At 42.4% G+C, this 15,613-nt stretch overlaps 2 protein-coding genes across 3 annotated transcripts in view; both read left to right on the top strand.

The window, feature by feature from the left end:
• The first annotated feature begins 1,300 nt into the window (after positions 1-1,300).
• Positions 1,301-5,473, top strand: commd3 (COMM domain containing 3). Of its 2 annotated transcripts, XM_012917975.3 has the most exons (8): positions 1,304-1,477; positions 2,349-2,460; positions 3,582-3,645; positions 3,766-3,800; positions 4,378-4,438; positions 4,518-4,574; positions 4,705-4,758; positions 5,297-5,473. In XM_012917975.3, exons 1-8 carry the CDS (start codon positions 1,339-1,341, stop codon positions 5,354-5,356), a joined length of 582 nt encoding a protein of 193 aa, XP_012773429.1. In that variant the 5' UTR covers positions 1,304-1,338; the 3' UTR covers positions 5,357-5,473. The 2 variants fall into 2 exon arrangements, with proteins under 2 accessions (XP_012773430.1, XP_012773429.1); XM_012917976.2 differs by lacking the exons at positions 3,582-3,645; positions 3,766-3,800 and having other exon boundaries at positions 1,301-1,477.
• Positions 5,474-6,676: 1,203 nt separating this feature from the next.
• Positions 6,677-15,613, top strand: part of bmi1a (bmi1 polycomb ring finger oncogene 1a) — a 10,066-nt gene continuing 1,129 nt past the window's right edge. Inside the window, exons 1-10 of the mRNA XM_012917974.4 lie at positions 6,677-7,047; positions 10,756-10,891; positions 11,135-11,231; positions 11,656-11,711; positions 12,255-12,302; positions 12,448-12,556; positions 13,154-13,193; positions 13,484-13,582; positions 13,761-13,841; positions 15,283-15,613. The exon at positions 15,283-15,613 is cut by the window's right edge and continues 1,129 nt beyond it. Of these exons, the coding sequence (XP_012773428.3) occupies positions 10,780-10,891; positions 11,135-11,231; positions 11,656-11,711; positions 12,255-12,302; positions 12,448-12,556; positions 13,154-13,193; positions 13,484-13,582; positions 13,761-13,841; positions 15,283-15,613 (973 nt within the window). The 5' untranslated portion in view covers positions 6,677-7,047; positions 10,756-10,779. The remainder of the gene's footprint in view (positions 7,048-10,755; positions 10,892-11,134; positions 11,232-11,655; positions 11,712-12,254; positions 12,303-12,447; positions 12,557-13,153; positions 13,194-13,483; positions 13,583-13,760; positions 13,842-15,282) is intronic.

Here is a 15,613-nt window from a genome sequence, read left to right as displayed (position 1 = left end):
AAAAAAAAAGATCCTGGAAACCGCTGAATGAGTAAACGAATAAAAGTATGCACCGTGATATATATAGCAATAATTAGTGCGCTAAATCTGATTTGATAATACAATGACAATATTACACAGTCCACACCTCAATAAGTCGCCCACGATCGCATCTGCTCATCCTGGTCCGTCCCGACCTCAGAGGGTGGAAGACCGTGGCATTGTGCTCGTTCTCAATTAATAGATTAGACACGATGTAGAAATATCAGAACTAATACAATACAGACAGAGTTGTGATGAAGAAGGAGTGGGGGTGTCTTCGCTCTGACGGCTGGACTGCATAGCATGCAAAGTCACACTGTAGCACAGCTGCACGAAGTGTTACAAGATGTTGATAATGTTGCTCATCATCTGACACGATCCACGTCTCTGCTATCTAAACTAGAAATGCTTAATCTCACCCCCACACCCTTATCTCCCTTACATGATCTATATCCTCCCTAGAACCAGCCTATTTATTTGTGTCCTCTATAATGGACATTTGTTTCTGGTCTAGATATAATTTTGAGTTATTTGAGCTACCCTACTAAGTCCTTTACTAAAGGGCATCCTGGGCTTTCCATTGATATCTCACGTGTTTGGGTGGCAGGAAATTACAAACAAGTTCAATAGGAAGCTTATTTTTTCTTCTTTTCTCGGGAGGATATGACCTAAAAATCTTTTTTTTTTTAACCTGTGTTGCACTTCACCACAGACTCCCGCCCCGTACTTTGTGTATCTGGCTAAATAACTGAGCAATACTGACCGGCAGCAAGTCATAAACCCAATATCCCAGTGTCAGTGTAATCGCTGCTAAACGCTTGTGGATAATATTGCTCATAGAGAGGTATGTGTGAATACTTGGAGGTCTAGTGGTCTAGTTAATACCGGGGACAACTGTAACCCGGTAAATCCCACAGTCAGAAACCAGCTATGGGGATGATTACACTGGATATAGGGTACAAATCTAAATAAAACTGCGTGGCAAAGCGTTTAAACGTATCCGTGGTACCGACAATGGAAAAGCTTGGGGGTCGCAGATGTTATTATTTATTTATTTATTCTTTCGCTGTTCTGTATATCACTGATCCGACTGGAGGATAAAACAGCAGTGATGAATCGCACAATTAAACAACAAACCTAGATTAATACAATAAATGAATGAACGTCTTCTCGGAGATCCACAATACGCTGTAGTGTCTTCCCCATTCAGCAGCCCCGAGTCTGCCTCTCTCTCGCTATAACCTCCCACAGCCCTCTGCTTCTCCAGATCAGCTGATCCGTCACGTGGTCTGATGTCGTGGGTCTCCCTTTTGCAAAATGGAGTTGTCTGAGTCTGTGCAGAGAGGGCTACAGTCTTTAGCAGACCAGTCCGTCTTCGACCACGGCAGCTTCCAGGTGCTGGTGGACGTGTCTTTCCGGAGTCTGCTCTCCTCTCACGGCGACCCCACAGTCCTCGGTGAGCTGCTGCCTCTCCGCGCGCCGCTGCTTTTGTCTCCGCTGTTGCTTCCGGTTTCTCTCCGGGTGTGAGCGTGCGGCGGAGCTGCCTCGGTGTTTGCGGATTTTTACGGCTCTGCTGCGCGCTGCGAATTAACCCGATGGATCCCTGCGTTTATTTTAAGACATTTCACGAGTCCGAGTGGCCGCCTGCTGCCCATCAGCTGCTTTAAAGCGACCCGAGTCTTTTCGAGCTGCCTGCTTTGCATTCAGCAGCAGTCGCACAATCACACACGGCCACTCGGGATCCCTTTTGTCATTTAAACTGGCATCAAGTCCGCTCGGAGTATTAGAAAGACCACGATGGTCATTTTAGACTCTCTAATAGTCCGATCTGATCTCGGACACACATCCGATTGACGGCTGTAATCGCTCTCAGCAGACCGGCGAAGCGCCCTGCATGCTGATGCTGTTAATCGGCTCGAATTTGTCTTGTAAATATAAATGATGCAAAATGACAGCAGACTTTTGCTCGATGTAGGTTCTAGTTTCATCACAGCTGCTTCAGCTGTTTTCACAGGCCATGTGTCGTCTAACCTCTGCGGCACCCAATCCCATTTTTACTGCGGAATTATTTAGAAAGTGAAGTACTCACTAGACAAACAAACAAAGGACCCCCCACCCCCTCCACCCCACCCCAGGCTGATGCAGCACAGGGGGTCCCATTCACATGCAAATTATCAATGATTTCCATTCTGCGCGTCAGTGTGGAGAAACCAAAGTATATGGACCCTGCATCAGACGTACACGAATTGGCTTCTCTGTTCCGCCCAGTAAGAATGTTGTAACAGCAGCATTCCTCATTCCGTCTTTCTGTTTTTTTGTCATTTCAGATCAGCCCGAGTTTAACCAGATAGACCAAATCCTGCTGAAGCAGAGCCACACAGCTGCCGTCACCTTCATACTGGAGGCGGTCAAACAAAACGCAGACCAGTCCACGATAAGGTACGAGACGGCACACAGAGCATTTACTGTCCACCCTGTGTGCAGGTGGTGGTTATAAATTGGACACAAACAACCTTATCTGTTGCCCACATGAGAGTCTCCCTCCCATAACACACGTAACAGCCTGTCCTTATGATACAGATGGATCCTGTAGCCTACACTGCCTACACTTTCTTTTGTTTTCTTTGTGTGTGTGTGTGTGTGTGTGTGTGTGTGTGTGTGTGTGTGTGTGTGTGTGTGTGTGTGTGTGTGTGTCGCCTTGTTTGACCCTGACCTCAAACCTAACCCTTTCAAAGCGAAGCACCTGAAGTAGCGCGCTATTTACAAGCAGGTCATTTCATGACGTTGAGCCAAAACCGCGCTGTTTTCATGCCTCTAACAATATGCAAGGAGACAATACTTCCAGAATTCACCTCCAAGGGGACTTTAAGTGTGGTCTTTATGTATAATTACTGCAGAACAAAGCGACTCGGGGTTTTAGTAAAGCATCCGTTGAAGTTCTGAAGCTCGATGGGATGTTCTGTTCGTGTAGCAGGACTTATTATTCTCATCTTGAAGTAGGTATGAAGGAGCTTGCAAGCTGCCAGTGGAGCCATAATGTCTCCAGCAAATTAGTGCTGTAGTTACGCTGTTATACTTGGATCTGTGGTATTATTTATACATCTCACGAGTTTCTCATATGTAGCATTTTTTCCTCTTTGTTTTGTGTATTTTTTTCAGCTGAAGATTTTTTTTCCCACTTGATCCAAGTGGTGTTGGATGTTCAAGGTGTAGAGGATGAACTGTACGCATGTCCCGAACAAGCAAGCGTTAGTTTAAAGCTGCAAACGCTTTAGATTTCTATTATATTATTATATTATTATTACTGTTATTATTAATAATATTTTACTCATTGCTTCTCCGCAGTCTTAACTGCAAGAAAGTCGGTTTTCAAAGTCTGCTCACAGAACCTGTGCAACAAGCTGAATTAAACTAATTGTTCCTTGGAATTGGATGACGAAAGGAATGCATGCAATTCTGCTATCTCCATATGAACTCCCTGCTGCTTTATGTAAAGCTGTCTAAGTGGACTTCCTTTCTGGGAACCAGCTCCGTTTTAAAGTATTGTCTTCTCCGTTCAGTTCCAGCCTTGAAGAGCTCACATTCAGCGCAGACAGAACAGAAATATTCTACAGCGCATACCAGGTAGCCTATATTCAAAACTAGGACGCATTTATTTCATCCTTTTTTTTCTTTTGTTTTTTTTTGACAGACTTGCCAGCAGCTAATTGGTGCTTTTTTGTTTTGTTTTGTTTTGTTTTGCAGAAACATAAAAAAGATTTGGAGCGTCTTTTAGCAAGGTAAGGCATCGCTGCGTGGTTCGAGCTGGCAGTGCTTAAGAGATTTGTGGGGCTCATGTTATTTTAAGGTGTTTGCTTCGCTCTCTGGGGATGCCATCACAGCCTACTATTGCCTAGGCTTTGTTTGTTTATTTATTATTTATTAATTACTCAATTGTTTTGGTAAAACTCGAGTCGCAAATTTGCACAATTATTAACCGAATGATTTGACACGTTGAAAACTGGATATTCGAGGTCTGGAACGGATGTGCTAACGTGGGAGGAAGAGGAGGCGAGTTGTTGTTCTAGTCAGTATTTAAGCTTCTCCGCGCCAAGATTAACTGACTTGTAAATGTGGATTTATGACGTGCTAACAAACAGCTTTTTGTAGAAGAGCCACCATATATGCAAACGGATTTAACTGCAGAAAACCACCTGATGCGTAAAACCCCTGTGACGCACGGCAACTTTAAGAGTTTTTAAGAGTTTTTTAGGAGTTTTGGTCATATCATTAATTCTCTGCCTCCTCGCCGAATGAATGGGCAATATTTTCTACAGAAGCAAAGATGACTCAGTCTCTCCTTTCTTTTTCTTATAGCATAGGAAGGGGTCTACCTCACATTACCGACGCTTCGTGGCGCCTGGAGTACCACATGAAGGTGAGATCGCGAGACTAATTTCTGTCTGTTAGCGGTATATCATTTGTTGTGTGTTTCTAAAATGTTGCTTCTCCCACAGAACGGGCAGGTGGATAAAGTCAACGATTCTTTCTATTTGATATCACTGAACACTGAGGTAACAGCCGCAGCTTTACTCTTCTACTTTCCAGCATTTATATAAAGTCTGGTATATTTCAATGGGTAACAGGACGCTTATGTTTGCTCCTTCTTTCTTCCTTCCTTTATTTATTATTATTATTTTTTAGAATGAAGGATCCTCAGAGGACATCAACTTTACTTGCACAGTGGAGCAGCTCCAGGTAGAGGAAAACTCTTGGGGTGGATAATTGTCTCGCAATTGCGTCGTACCTGTGCCATTACGCACTACAGTCACATTTATTAGCAGTCCTAAACAATCTAACCACGGAACGTATTGCTCTGTGGTAGCTCTCCTTATCGAAAGGGGTGTGGATCTTTCAGGAAAAAAGTCAACGTGGGAAATTGTAATATTATGTCCATGCGGTAGCTATTTTTTTCTTCACGGATTCTGATTTTGATTGAGACAGAATCGCTACGATCCATCCTTTACTGCAGCTCACTTTAACAGAAAATAATGAACAGACTTGAAAAAGGTTAAAAATGTTTTGTAATCATCGTGGAAACATCAGCAGTGCCTTTTATAAAATCAGAGACCTGCTGATATCAGCGGCTCTGGAATGATTGGATGAATGCAAGCCGTCAGTCATCTTCAGTCTAATCAGCCTGAATCTAAAGTCGGAAATTAGTCTAACCATTGTGCATAAATAATATATCTTTTTATATAAATGGATAAATGTTGATCGGTGTCTGCCTTTTCAGGATTTGGTGGGGAAGTTGAAAGACGCCGCCAAGACTATGGAGAAAGCCAGTCAGATGTGAAGCTTGTGTCCACTTTCGTCCCCTTTATACCTGCCACTGATGTGTCACGTGTGTTATCAACCCAACAAATGTATTTGAAAGAAAAATAAAATAAATAAAATCGTCTTTGTTCTTTGACTGATTTCAGGATTTTGGTGTGTTACACGTCTTCCAAGAACTTCCCCTGTAGGACTGGAGAAAAATATTTTATTAAAAGATTAATTTGAACGTGTGTACAGTAAAGAAATTACACCCTCGCGTTGTTTAAACAGCTTCTGTAGGATTTCTGACATAGCTGCACGACAGCGGTGTCTTTTTTTCTTTCTTTCTCTCGAAGTATTTGTTACCACAAGAGTTTCAGCCCAGCCTTTCTTGAGATCTCTATTTTTAAAAGGCTATTATCAGAGATCTACGGCTTTCTCGCGTCATGAGAATTTTAGTCCATTCACTAAAAAACAAAACAAACAAACAAAAATAAAGCTCCCCGAGCTTTTTTGCGTCCACCTCAGCTTGAAAAGTTCAAAGCTCCTCAGCTGAAGCAGCACGGCGGCTCGGATTCCGTAAACATCCGAGATGCCATCGTTTTCAGCGGAGGGTTAAGGCTCCAATTCATCAAGTGTGGAAGTTTATTCTTCTTCTTTTCTGCACAGCATGTCAGGACAGACTGTGACAAAGGTTTGACACCAGGGCCATTTGTCATATTGGCGTATTTTCCACCAAGTGCGTGGGATCTTCAAAGCAATGAGCTGGATAGCTTAAGAAGACAGCCACTTGGTACCTCAATAGACTTTGATGCGTTTGATGGTCAAAACGACACGAAGTTGTGAGAGCGCGTGTGCTGCTGCTGTTATTTTTGACATCAGAGAGAGGGCACACCGAGAGCCTACTTTCTACATCTGCCTGCTCCAACCATTGTGCCCTTCTCTTTCTTTCTTTTCTTTTCTTTTCTTTTAAATTTTGGATACCCATCAGGACATATTGAGCCTCATCGTGCTGAAAAGCGACCCAAGCTGCATGGATGTGCACCGTGTGTTATTTTAAATCATGCGTCACACTTAAAAAAAAAAAAAGACCAGAACAGACCGACAGTAATTTGTGAGCGCCCTTAAGCAGCTTCTCGGTGTCGTTTCAGGTCGAGAAAAAGGCACAAACCGCTAAAATAAAGATATGTTTGTTAAAAACGCGCCCATCGCGTGTAAATCAGCCTTTTTTTCCTTCACGTCTTTGCTATTTTGCACATACGTAGATCAGTAGAAACAGCATACACCGACAGTAATTTCTAGGCACCCTTAAGCAACCAGACCACGTGACCAGAGCGGGGCGGTCGAACTACAAGCCATTTTGGGGACGGTGTCAGTTTCCACGGAGCACACACACACACTGCTGCGTTTTACTGGGGGGCGAAGCGGATATTTTGGAGGCAAAGTTATCGGTGCCGAAGTGGGAAGCTTTCCGAACCGGAGCCGAAGGACCGGGATCTCTTGGAAGGCGTCTGTCGGACACGCACACGCCGCGCAATCGCCGAGGAAACGGGGAGTTTTTATTCGCACATCTGAAATGCGCTCCAGTCCGCCGTGCGCTCTCCGCCACTGACAGCGTCTGCAGCCTGCTTCAAGATGGCGGCTCTACTCCTATTCATTTTCTGCTGATCGCCTCCCAACTTTCATTGTCTACTCGCCTCGGTGCCCACCGATTCCCGGCCGAACCTTCAGGTACGTCTCCTTCGATATCGTCTCTAACTAACGGGGCGAAAGGGCGAGGTTTGGGCTTTGTGTCTTTGTGTTTTCCCCCCGCTACGTCCAGCGGTGGATGTGGAGCTTTCAACGGTGGCTGCAGCGATCACCGACGTGGAGCTCCGTGTGTGGGTCTGCGCACCACTTTTTTCCCCCAGCAAAAGATGTTCCCCGCTCGACTATAAACGCCAATTAAGGGTCGGGCACATTCGCTCCTGCTTCTCCTATCGTTCAGTTACGCGTCCGTATAAGTTGGTCACGGTTCGGGTTTGCATTGCGTCGTTGGGATTTATGTAAAGTGGGAGACCCGAGGCGAACCAGGCTGTGTTGGCTGCGATGCGAGGAGCAGCAAGTGCTTCAAACGGTCCCCCTGCGTTCGTGTTTCCACGTAGAGTCTTCATTTTATAGAGTTTGGATCTTTGGGGTGATGGGAATTGGGTGGCAGGTTGGTTTTCGGTGAACGTGACCAGATGTTGGATTTATTAACTTAACTTGGATCGCTCCCGTGAACGTGCCAGGGAGGCAAACCGTTTCCACCGAGCATAAATGTTTCATGACGGCTGCTTTGTAAACACTGGATTGTCGTTAAACGCGTATACGGACTACAACTGGCTGTTTACGTTTTGGTGTGTGCTTGTCCTGAGTGGGAAGGATGGTTATTAAATTTAAATTTAAAGAAGAAATTAAGAAGGGAGAGAGAGAAAAAAAATTGGCGACTACAAAGGAGTGGCTGTGCCTCTCCAGGCAGTCTGAAGCTCTGGTAATTCCACTTAAATTCACATGAGCTGTAGCCAACACAGACTGTTTGTTTGACAATTAAAAGCTCATTATGGATCGCAATAATTCCCACCTTTATACGGTCTGTGTGTTGGCGCACACTGTAGCTCCCAGTCTGGTGATGGGCGCAAGCTAGTGTTTCCTCTGTAGAGAGCGAGGGGGGGTAAAAAATTATCATTTTACCCATGAACGCTGGTGTAGACCTTGTGTGCACTTATAATAGGTTAAATGAATCTATCCCCCCGAAACACACACTCCACCACCACCCGCTAGGTTTTTGCAGGTTGACAGGCTCACATGTGTGTGAATAGGAGCGATCATGTAGCCCAGCAGACTGGATGGAGTACATCCACTGAGTAGGGAGGCATTTACACGGAATAAACGTAATTCCTTTGATACGTTTTAGTCCTGTGGTCAGTTCTAATCAGGAGCTATTTAAGCCACGGTTTTCTAAATGAACTCACAGCGGCTGATGTGTTTCTTCTCCTTCTTTTCTTTTTGCCATCCCAGTTTTTTTTTAATTGGGTTATTTCCAGCTGCTGTTGATCTACATGTAAGAGGTGAACGCTTTACAAGAGGAACTGGTCTCGTCTGGGAATAAATTAGGTTAGCACGGCTTTTACGGGTCACTACAGAAACCGATGGAAATCTCCAATTTAACGTGTCTTGTTTGAAAGAATTTAAGATGTACTAGTTGTGGAGAAATAATTGATGGCCTGCTGTCAGCACCAGCTACAGCTTAAGCCAAATTATCAGTAAAAAAATAAAATAAAATAGAGGAAAGCCCGTGTTGTGCACAAACCTCTGCATTCAGCGTATTCCCAACTGAATCCAGACTGTATTGTTTGATTTTTGGCCATTCAGCAATATTCGTTCCCAAAGCGTATTAACTTTATTTTGGATTTCTTGGCTGACCTGACTTGAAGTGAGCAGGTAGGTCACACACACACACACACACACACACACACACACACACACACACACACACACACACACACACACACACACACACACCCTGGCAGAGGGGAAAGCAGTTGTCCAAACACCAGTCAATCGATTAATGGCGCAACAGGCTCCCTGCATATATGTAGGCATTATCCATCATTATCCGTGTGTGAGGCATCCTTTGAACCGATTTGCTGTCCAAACTTGCCCGCAGTGGTCTGTTCACAGGCGGCCAAGGAGAGGTCGGTTGAAGCATTGAAAAGCAGCCGGGACTCGGGCATGGTGCCGACTGTGGCTCCATAAAGTAACAGTGTGGGTTCCGAGCTGGGCAGGCTGGCTCTCATCCAGCGTTTAAAGAGGGCTCACCCGCTCATATTCACTCTTTACCCCGGATAGACTTTTAATGATTGCATTAAATTAAAAAAAAAAAAATGACAGCACCCAGCCGCGATAATCTTTACAAGTCCAACTTTAAAAAACAAAAAAGTGCGCCAGACTGGTCATCTTTTTCGAGACCAATTTGCCCACCGGATCGTAACTACCGGATAAAAATCTGAAGACCGGGATCCTTTGGCATCTGGTGACTTTACTCTACCGCCCTCGCTTTTTTGTTGAAATGCACTCGAGCACAGAGTGTAGCCTACATTCGACATTCGTGTTTGATACATGGACTGTGCGGTGCTTGAACTGGAAATGGCGCAGAATAAATGGTTTGTAATGACCCAGCGTGCGCCTCAACTTCGGCGCAGTCGCTGGCGTCTGGCCATATTGGTGCTGCGCGGTGTTGATGAAAAAAGCGCAAAGCGAATCAAAATAAAGCTGAAATCTCTCTCTCTCTCTCCCGGTCGGACTCGTACGCTCCTCTGTGTCTGGCTCACAGATACATAAAGCTCGTGTAAACACCTCGGGGTGGGCTTCATTCGCCCCCGTTAGAAGGAAACCCCGCAGCCCGTTGAACCGATACATGCTTCTTTTTTTCCTCCACAAAATGGCAGCCGTGCTGTCGGCAGCCTGGCAGCCCAGCGGCTGTGTGTGTGCACGGAGGGACTCGGAGACTCTGTCCTTCCTCGTTCCCACTCTGCACACGGGCACGGCTCGCCGTGTTGTTTTTGTTTAGACATCCTGTCGTTCTGGTCACTGGCGAAGAGCCATGTGGGCTAAAAAAGCAAACGGGGTTGCCATAGAAACGCTCAGGTTTCCCCGTGGCTTGTGTGGCACACCTGACGCAGTGAGTGGGTGCCTCATATTACCCACCCCCCTGCGCGCGCGCGCGCGCACACACACACACACACACACACACACACACACACACACACACACACACACACACACGCAGAAACAAACACTTTCACCCAGTCACCCCGGTGCGCCCGTGTGGATGATATTAGCCCACTATTATTGGCAAAATTCGCCAAACCACACAGAACATGGCAACCCAGTAAGGGGGTTACCCACTTAACTAAAGGTTTCGGTGCTGGCTGGGTCTGATTTATTTAATTTTTCACATTGTCTCGCATAGGTTTTCGTTTTTACCCCCACATTTGCGCTCTTGGTTTAAACCGTTTTCGATTTCGCTTAGAGTTTAAACCATCCATGTTTTTAAAAGTGCGCGCAAATCTGAAGTTGCGGGAGGTCAATATTCCCGTGCCGTGCCTCAGATTTGGTTCCTCAAAGCTCGACCGCTGCTGCCCCTACTATGTCATTAAAGATGCTGAGCTAAGGCGAAGGAAAGTGGGGAGCGCACGGCTCCATCGATCTCAGCGGAAGTGATTGATTTATGATTATTCGCCGCTGCCTGTAAATCTGCCAACGAACGTCTTTCCCTCTGGTTATTTCTGGATCGGCATAAAGGTTGATGTTGCTTTATCACAGTCCAAGCAAACAGCAGTCTCGTCCAAATGCCCCGCCGTGCGTTGACAAACCTCTGCGTGCTTTTGTTTTGACCTGTCCTCCTTCTGCGTGCAGGGATTGTTGTTCCTTCCTCCCAACATGCATCGGACGACCAGGATAAAGATTACCGAGCTCAACCCTCACCTCATGTGCGTTCTGTGTGGAGGATACTTCATAGATGCAACCACCATCATCGAATGTCTTCATTCATGTGAGCAAAACTCGTCTAATTTCATTTCATTTAATTTTTTTATGGGTCAAAATCAGTTCATATCACCCGAAGCTGCTAAATGTGAGATATGTTGGATTAAATTTAAACATTCCCAGTCTTCTTTTTTCAGTGCTGCAAAATGTATTTCTTGCTCTTGCTCTCTTTTAAACTCAATTTGGCTCCTCAGGAAATGCTTTCAGATCTCATCAGACATTAACAGTTTTTTTTTCATCTGTTTTGCAGTTTGCAAGATGTGCATTGTGCGCTATCTGGAAACCAGCAAATACTGTCCCATCTGTGATGTACAAGTGCACAAAACCAAGCCACTGCTCAACATTAGGTGAGAACTGTGCTTACCATGCTCTCTGCATTTTGCTCAGCTGCCCCCGTTGTTATTGTTACCTTTTTCAGGGCCCATATAAATTTGGTTCTAAAAGTTTAGTGACGCCCGATGGCTTGAATTTAACCCCTTAAATATGATTTTTCTGTTCTTTTTAAACAGTGTAGAACGTATATTTTCTGCCTTTGCAATCTTAAGCGAATACATTACTTGTTTTCGGTTTCCTTCCCTTTGTGGGTTCCCCACTAAACAGCTGAATCAGCCTCTGATTTAAACATTCAGACATGAGAAACACATGTAGGCGTGTAGGCGACATGACACGTTTGAGGTTTTCCACAGCGATGAATACTGGTCTTATTTTTTCAGACAAGAATTGGTTTTAAATACTTGACTGAAGTTTCTTTTCCTCTCTCTCTCTCTTTAGGTCTGACAAAACTTTACAGGACATTGTGTACAAACTGGTCCCCGGCCTCTTCAAAAGTAATAGTCGCATTTTTACTGTTCAGTCTGACTTTTGCACGTAAATTTGTCTCTGCAAGTATATTAAAATAAGAATAAATGAACATTACCGATGAGGGTATATGTAATGGCATTTGGATATGGTGTGTATGTTGTGTAGTGGAAAGCTTTGCATTGAAAAACTTGAAGTTTCAGCTTGACAGTTAATTATTTGTTGTAAAGTGCAGAGGTGTGTTGAATTGGGATGACGCTGAGTGTTATGGTCATCAAATCTGTCTGCTTTTCTTGCTGCAAGGTTCAAGCAAAACAGTTTTCAGGGTCATGTCTCATATCACCCATCTGTAAGACAGAAATGTTGGAGAATCAAATCATTATTTCCATGAATTCTCACATCGATGCCACAGTTTTAATCTAGCTTTTCTTGTGTTTCGACAAATATTTATTCCTGGAAGTCACAATATTAAGGGGCGCTGAGAACTCTGGCACATGGTTTCTGAAATAAGGTAATAGTGGGAAGTGAAAGTGAATGGATTGGTAATAACACGCCTTTCTGAATGTCTTCAGATGAGATGAAGAGGAGAAGAGACTTTTACGCAGAGCACCCCGTAGATGGTGAGTCAGAAAGAAAATGTTCTTTTCTTTCTTTCTTTTTTTTTCTTTTGGCGAAATATTTTCCACATCAGAGAGTCTGCTGTGCTGTAAACGCAACATATAAACCCACCCTCACATCCAGCCGTGCATGTGTGTGTTTCTATAGCGTCTAATGGAACAAATGAAGATCGTGGAGAGGTAGCAGATGAGGACAAGAGAATTATTACAGACGATGAGATCATCAGCCTCTCTATTGAGTTCTTTGATCAAAGCAGGTACGCTTGTATTAAAAATACATGGAAATGGAAAATAGTTGTTCCTAAAAGACTACAAAATCTAATATTTATAGAGGTTTCTCGTTAGTAGATACAGCTGTTATGATACGCTTACAGATATTGCTCCACTATAGCCGATATTATCAGTCTGCTCTAGAATCATCAAAACTAGCTTAACTGACGCTGGTACCATGTTTTATAGATCAAAATACGACATGTCCTACCCACAGTGTGATGTAATGAACAGAAATAGGATCATGCGTATAATATGACAGATTTTGGTTTTTGTATTCAAATGCCTTTTAATTAATTATTTTTTAATGGTGTGTAAATTTTAGCTGCCTTTGCAGTCATTATAAAATAATATTCAAGACTTTATTAATAAGTTTATTCTAATGTCTGGAATTTGCCAAAATACTTGACTACAGTAATACTTCACAAAAAAGTACTGCATGAAACATAGTATGTTTAAAAAGAATTTTTTTTAAATAATCTTTCAAAATTTGAATTCTGTTGCTAACTCTGTGTGATTTAGTTTTAGAGTTATACATACGCTGGAAAGTTACTCATGTTTTTCCTCTGTTTTTTGGCGCACAGACTGGGAGGAGCAGTGGAGGACAAGCAGTCAAAAGATCAGGTATCGCATTTTGACTTAGCCACATTTTTGTTTCCGTCATTTTTTTTCATCTTTGCTAACACTTTAGGATTAAAACAGCCTTAGAATAAGGGATAATCAAACATGTGTGGAGACAAACAATTATAATTATGTTCTCTCCAGTGGTAAAGGGCTACATTGTTTTTGCTGCTTTTAAGGTGGACCAGCCTGTGTGTAGATTCTAGTCATTGTGTATGAATGTTTTATTCCACACGTATGTATATACATATGTATTTTTATTTATTTTTTGTTATAATGTGTTTTATCTGCAGTTGGCTAACAAGAGGTACTTGCAGTGTCCAGCAGCCATGACAGTTATGCATCTGAGAAAGTTTCTGCGCAGCAAAATGGACATCCCAAACACCTACCAGGTCTGTTTAGTTTAATTATTTATTTATTTTCAGAGATACTTACTATAAATGTATCACAAAAAACTGAGAGATATCTTATTTACATATTTAATGATTTCCTCTTACAAAAGGTTATTGTGAAAAACAAAAACAATAAAAAATAAATAAATAAACCCATTCTTTTTTTTTTCCTCTTAAGGTTGAAGTCATGTATGAAGATGAACCTCTGAAAGATTACTACACGCTAATGGATATAGCATATATCTATACTTGGAGAAGGGTAAGAAATATTTTTGCACATTTTTAGAAAGCTAAGGTTTTTTTTGTTTTGTTTTTTATCTCAAGATGTGATTAATACACTGCAATTATTGAGTTGTAATTGCAGTGTATTAATTTTTATTGATACACTGCAGTATATTAATAATATTTTCTTTGTTAAATAAAACCATCTCCCTCGGTGTCAGTTAATGTATTTAATCACAATTTATTTTTAAAAATACATTTAATATCAACAAAATTAGGTACTTTTAAAATTTCACCTTGAGACATAAATAGAATAGATACTTACGTTTTGATTGCTGAGCTTTTAAAATATTATTTTATCATTGCGTTGAAGTTTTTGTATATTGTTATATATAGGTTTTTATCGCTTTGTTGTAGCTGGTGTTGTATAGTGTGCGGTCAGTTAAATATAGATATTTTTCTGCTTGTTTATTTTAGTCTTCAAAAACACAAAATCTCCAAATGGGGAAGCTGTTCGAGAAAGAGGGTTTTTGTTCATACATGTTGTTAAAGATGCCAAAATTTAAATAAATAATAATAAAAAAAAAAACATATTTTCAATATTAAAAACGTTTAAAATTTACGATCAGTTTCCGTTTAAGATTTTAGTCAAATGAACACATACATAACCATGGACATGGCTATATTCGAATTTGTATGGTATCATGTTTTTGTACTCAACCTGAAATAATATGTACTTTGAACATTATTAAATTTTATGTTGCCCCTTTATATGTATGTATGTGTATATATATATATATATATATATATATATATATATATATATATATATATATATATATATATATATGTGTGTGTGTGTGTGTGTGTGCGTGCGTGTGTGTGTGTGTATCAGGGACATTCTGCAATTAGTTATGGTTTTCTATCATGTGTATGCAAAAAGGGGGGAGGGGCAACAAAGGGCACAAGATCTTTATGCCATATGTGGCCTCTGAAACCAACCGCTTTAGATGTATCTGGGTTACTGAGTTGAAAGTAGCAAGTTTATAACAAAACTTGCTACTTTCTGGTCTGGTTATCAAACTGAATGTACGCCAGGACATGACTGGATCTTGATCTCTATAGAGTAGTGATTAAAAATGGAAATTTGGGGTTAAAAAGTAAATGACCCCCACATATCTTTCCAAGTTTTTTTTTTTTTTGCAAATAAATGAATCAATTCTGTAAAAAAATAAAAAGCAAGTTTAAAAAGTTGTAGAAGAAACCCATTAATAAATTAGTTTTTTACGACTTTTTTTTTACGAATAAAATAGGTTAGATGACCCCACTTGGTCACTTCAGGGTTAGTTGAGTAACTAATTAAATAAAAAAAAAAATAATAATTAAAAAAAAACTGAATAAAGTTCCTTAAAAATGGCGCCAACCCCATTTACAGTTTAAGTTTTAATGTTTTAATAACTTCTTCTCCTCTTCCGCAGAACGGCCCGCTGCCGCTGAAGTACCGAGTCCGACCCAACTGTAAGAAGATGAAGGTGAGCCACGCGCAGCAGGAAGGTCAGAACAGCGCGAGCAGATCCGGGCAGGAGAGCGACTCTGCCAGCGACAAAGCCGGAAGTCCAGCCGGGGCTCCGTCCACGTCCTCGTCTCTGCCGAGCCCCGGCACGCCTGCGCAGTCCCCGCACCCGCACGGCAACAGCAACAACAACAGCAGCGGCTGCACAGTCAACGGGACTCCCACCGCCACAGCAACGAGCCCTAGCCGACCCTTCACCCAGTTCTGCGGCGGCAACGGCGGCAAACCCCGAAAGG

The sequence above is a fragment of the Maylandia zebra genome, linkage group LG9 (assembly GCF_041146795.1).
Source record: "Maylandia zebra isolate NMK-2024a linkage group LG9, Mzebra_GT3a, whole genome shotgun sequence".
NCBI classification, from domain to species: domain Eukaryota; kingdom Metazoa; phylum Chordata; class Actinopteri; order Cichliformes; family Cichlidae; genus Maylandia; species Maylandia zebra.
Note: the sequence above shows the minus strand (reverse complement) of the source record. Positions and strands in the feature narration are given on the sequence as shown.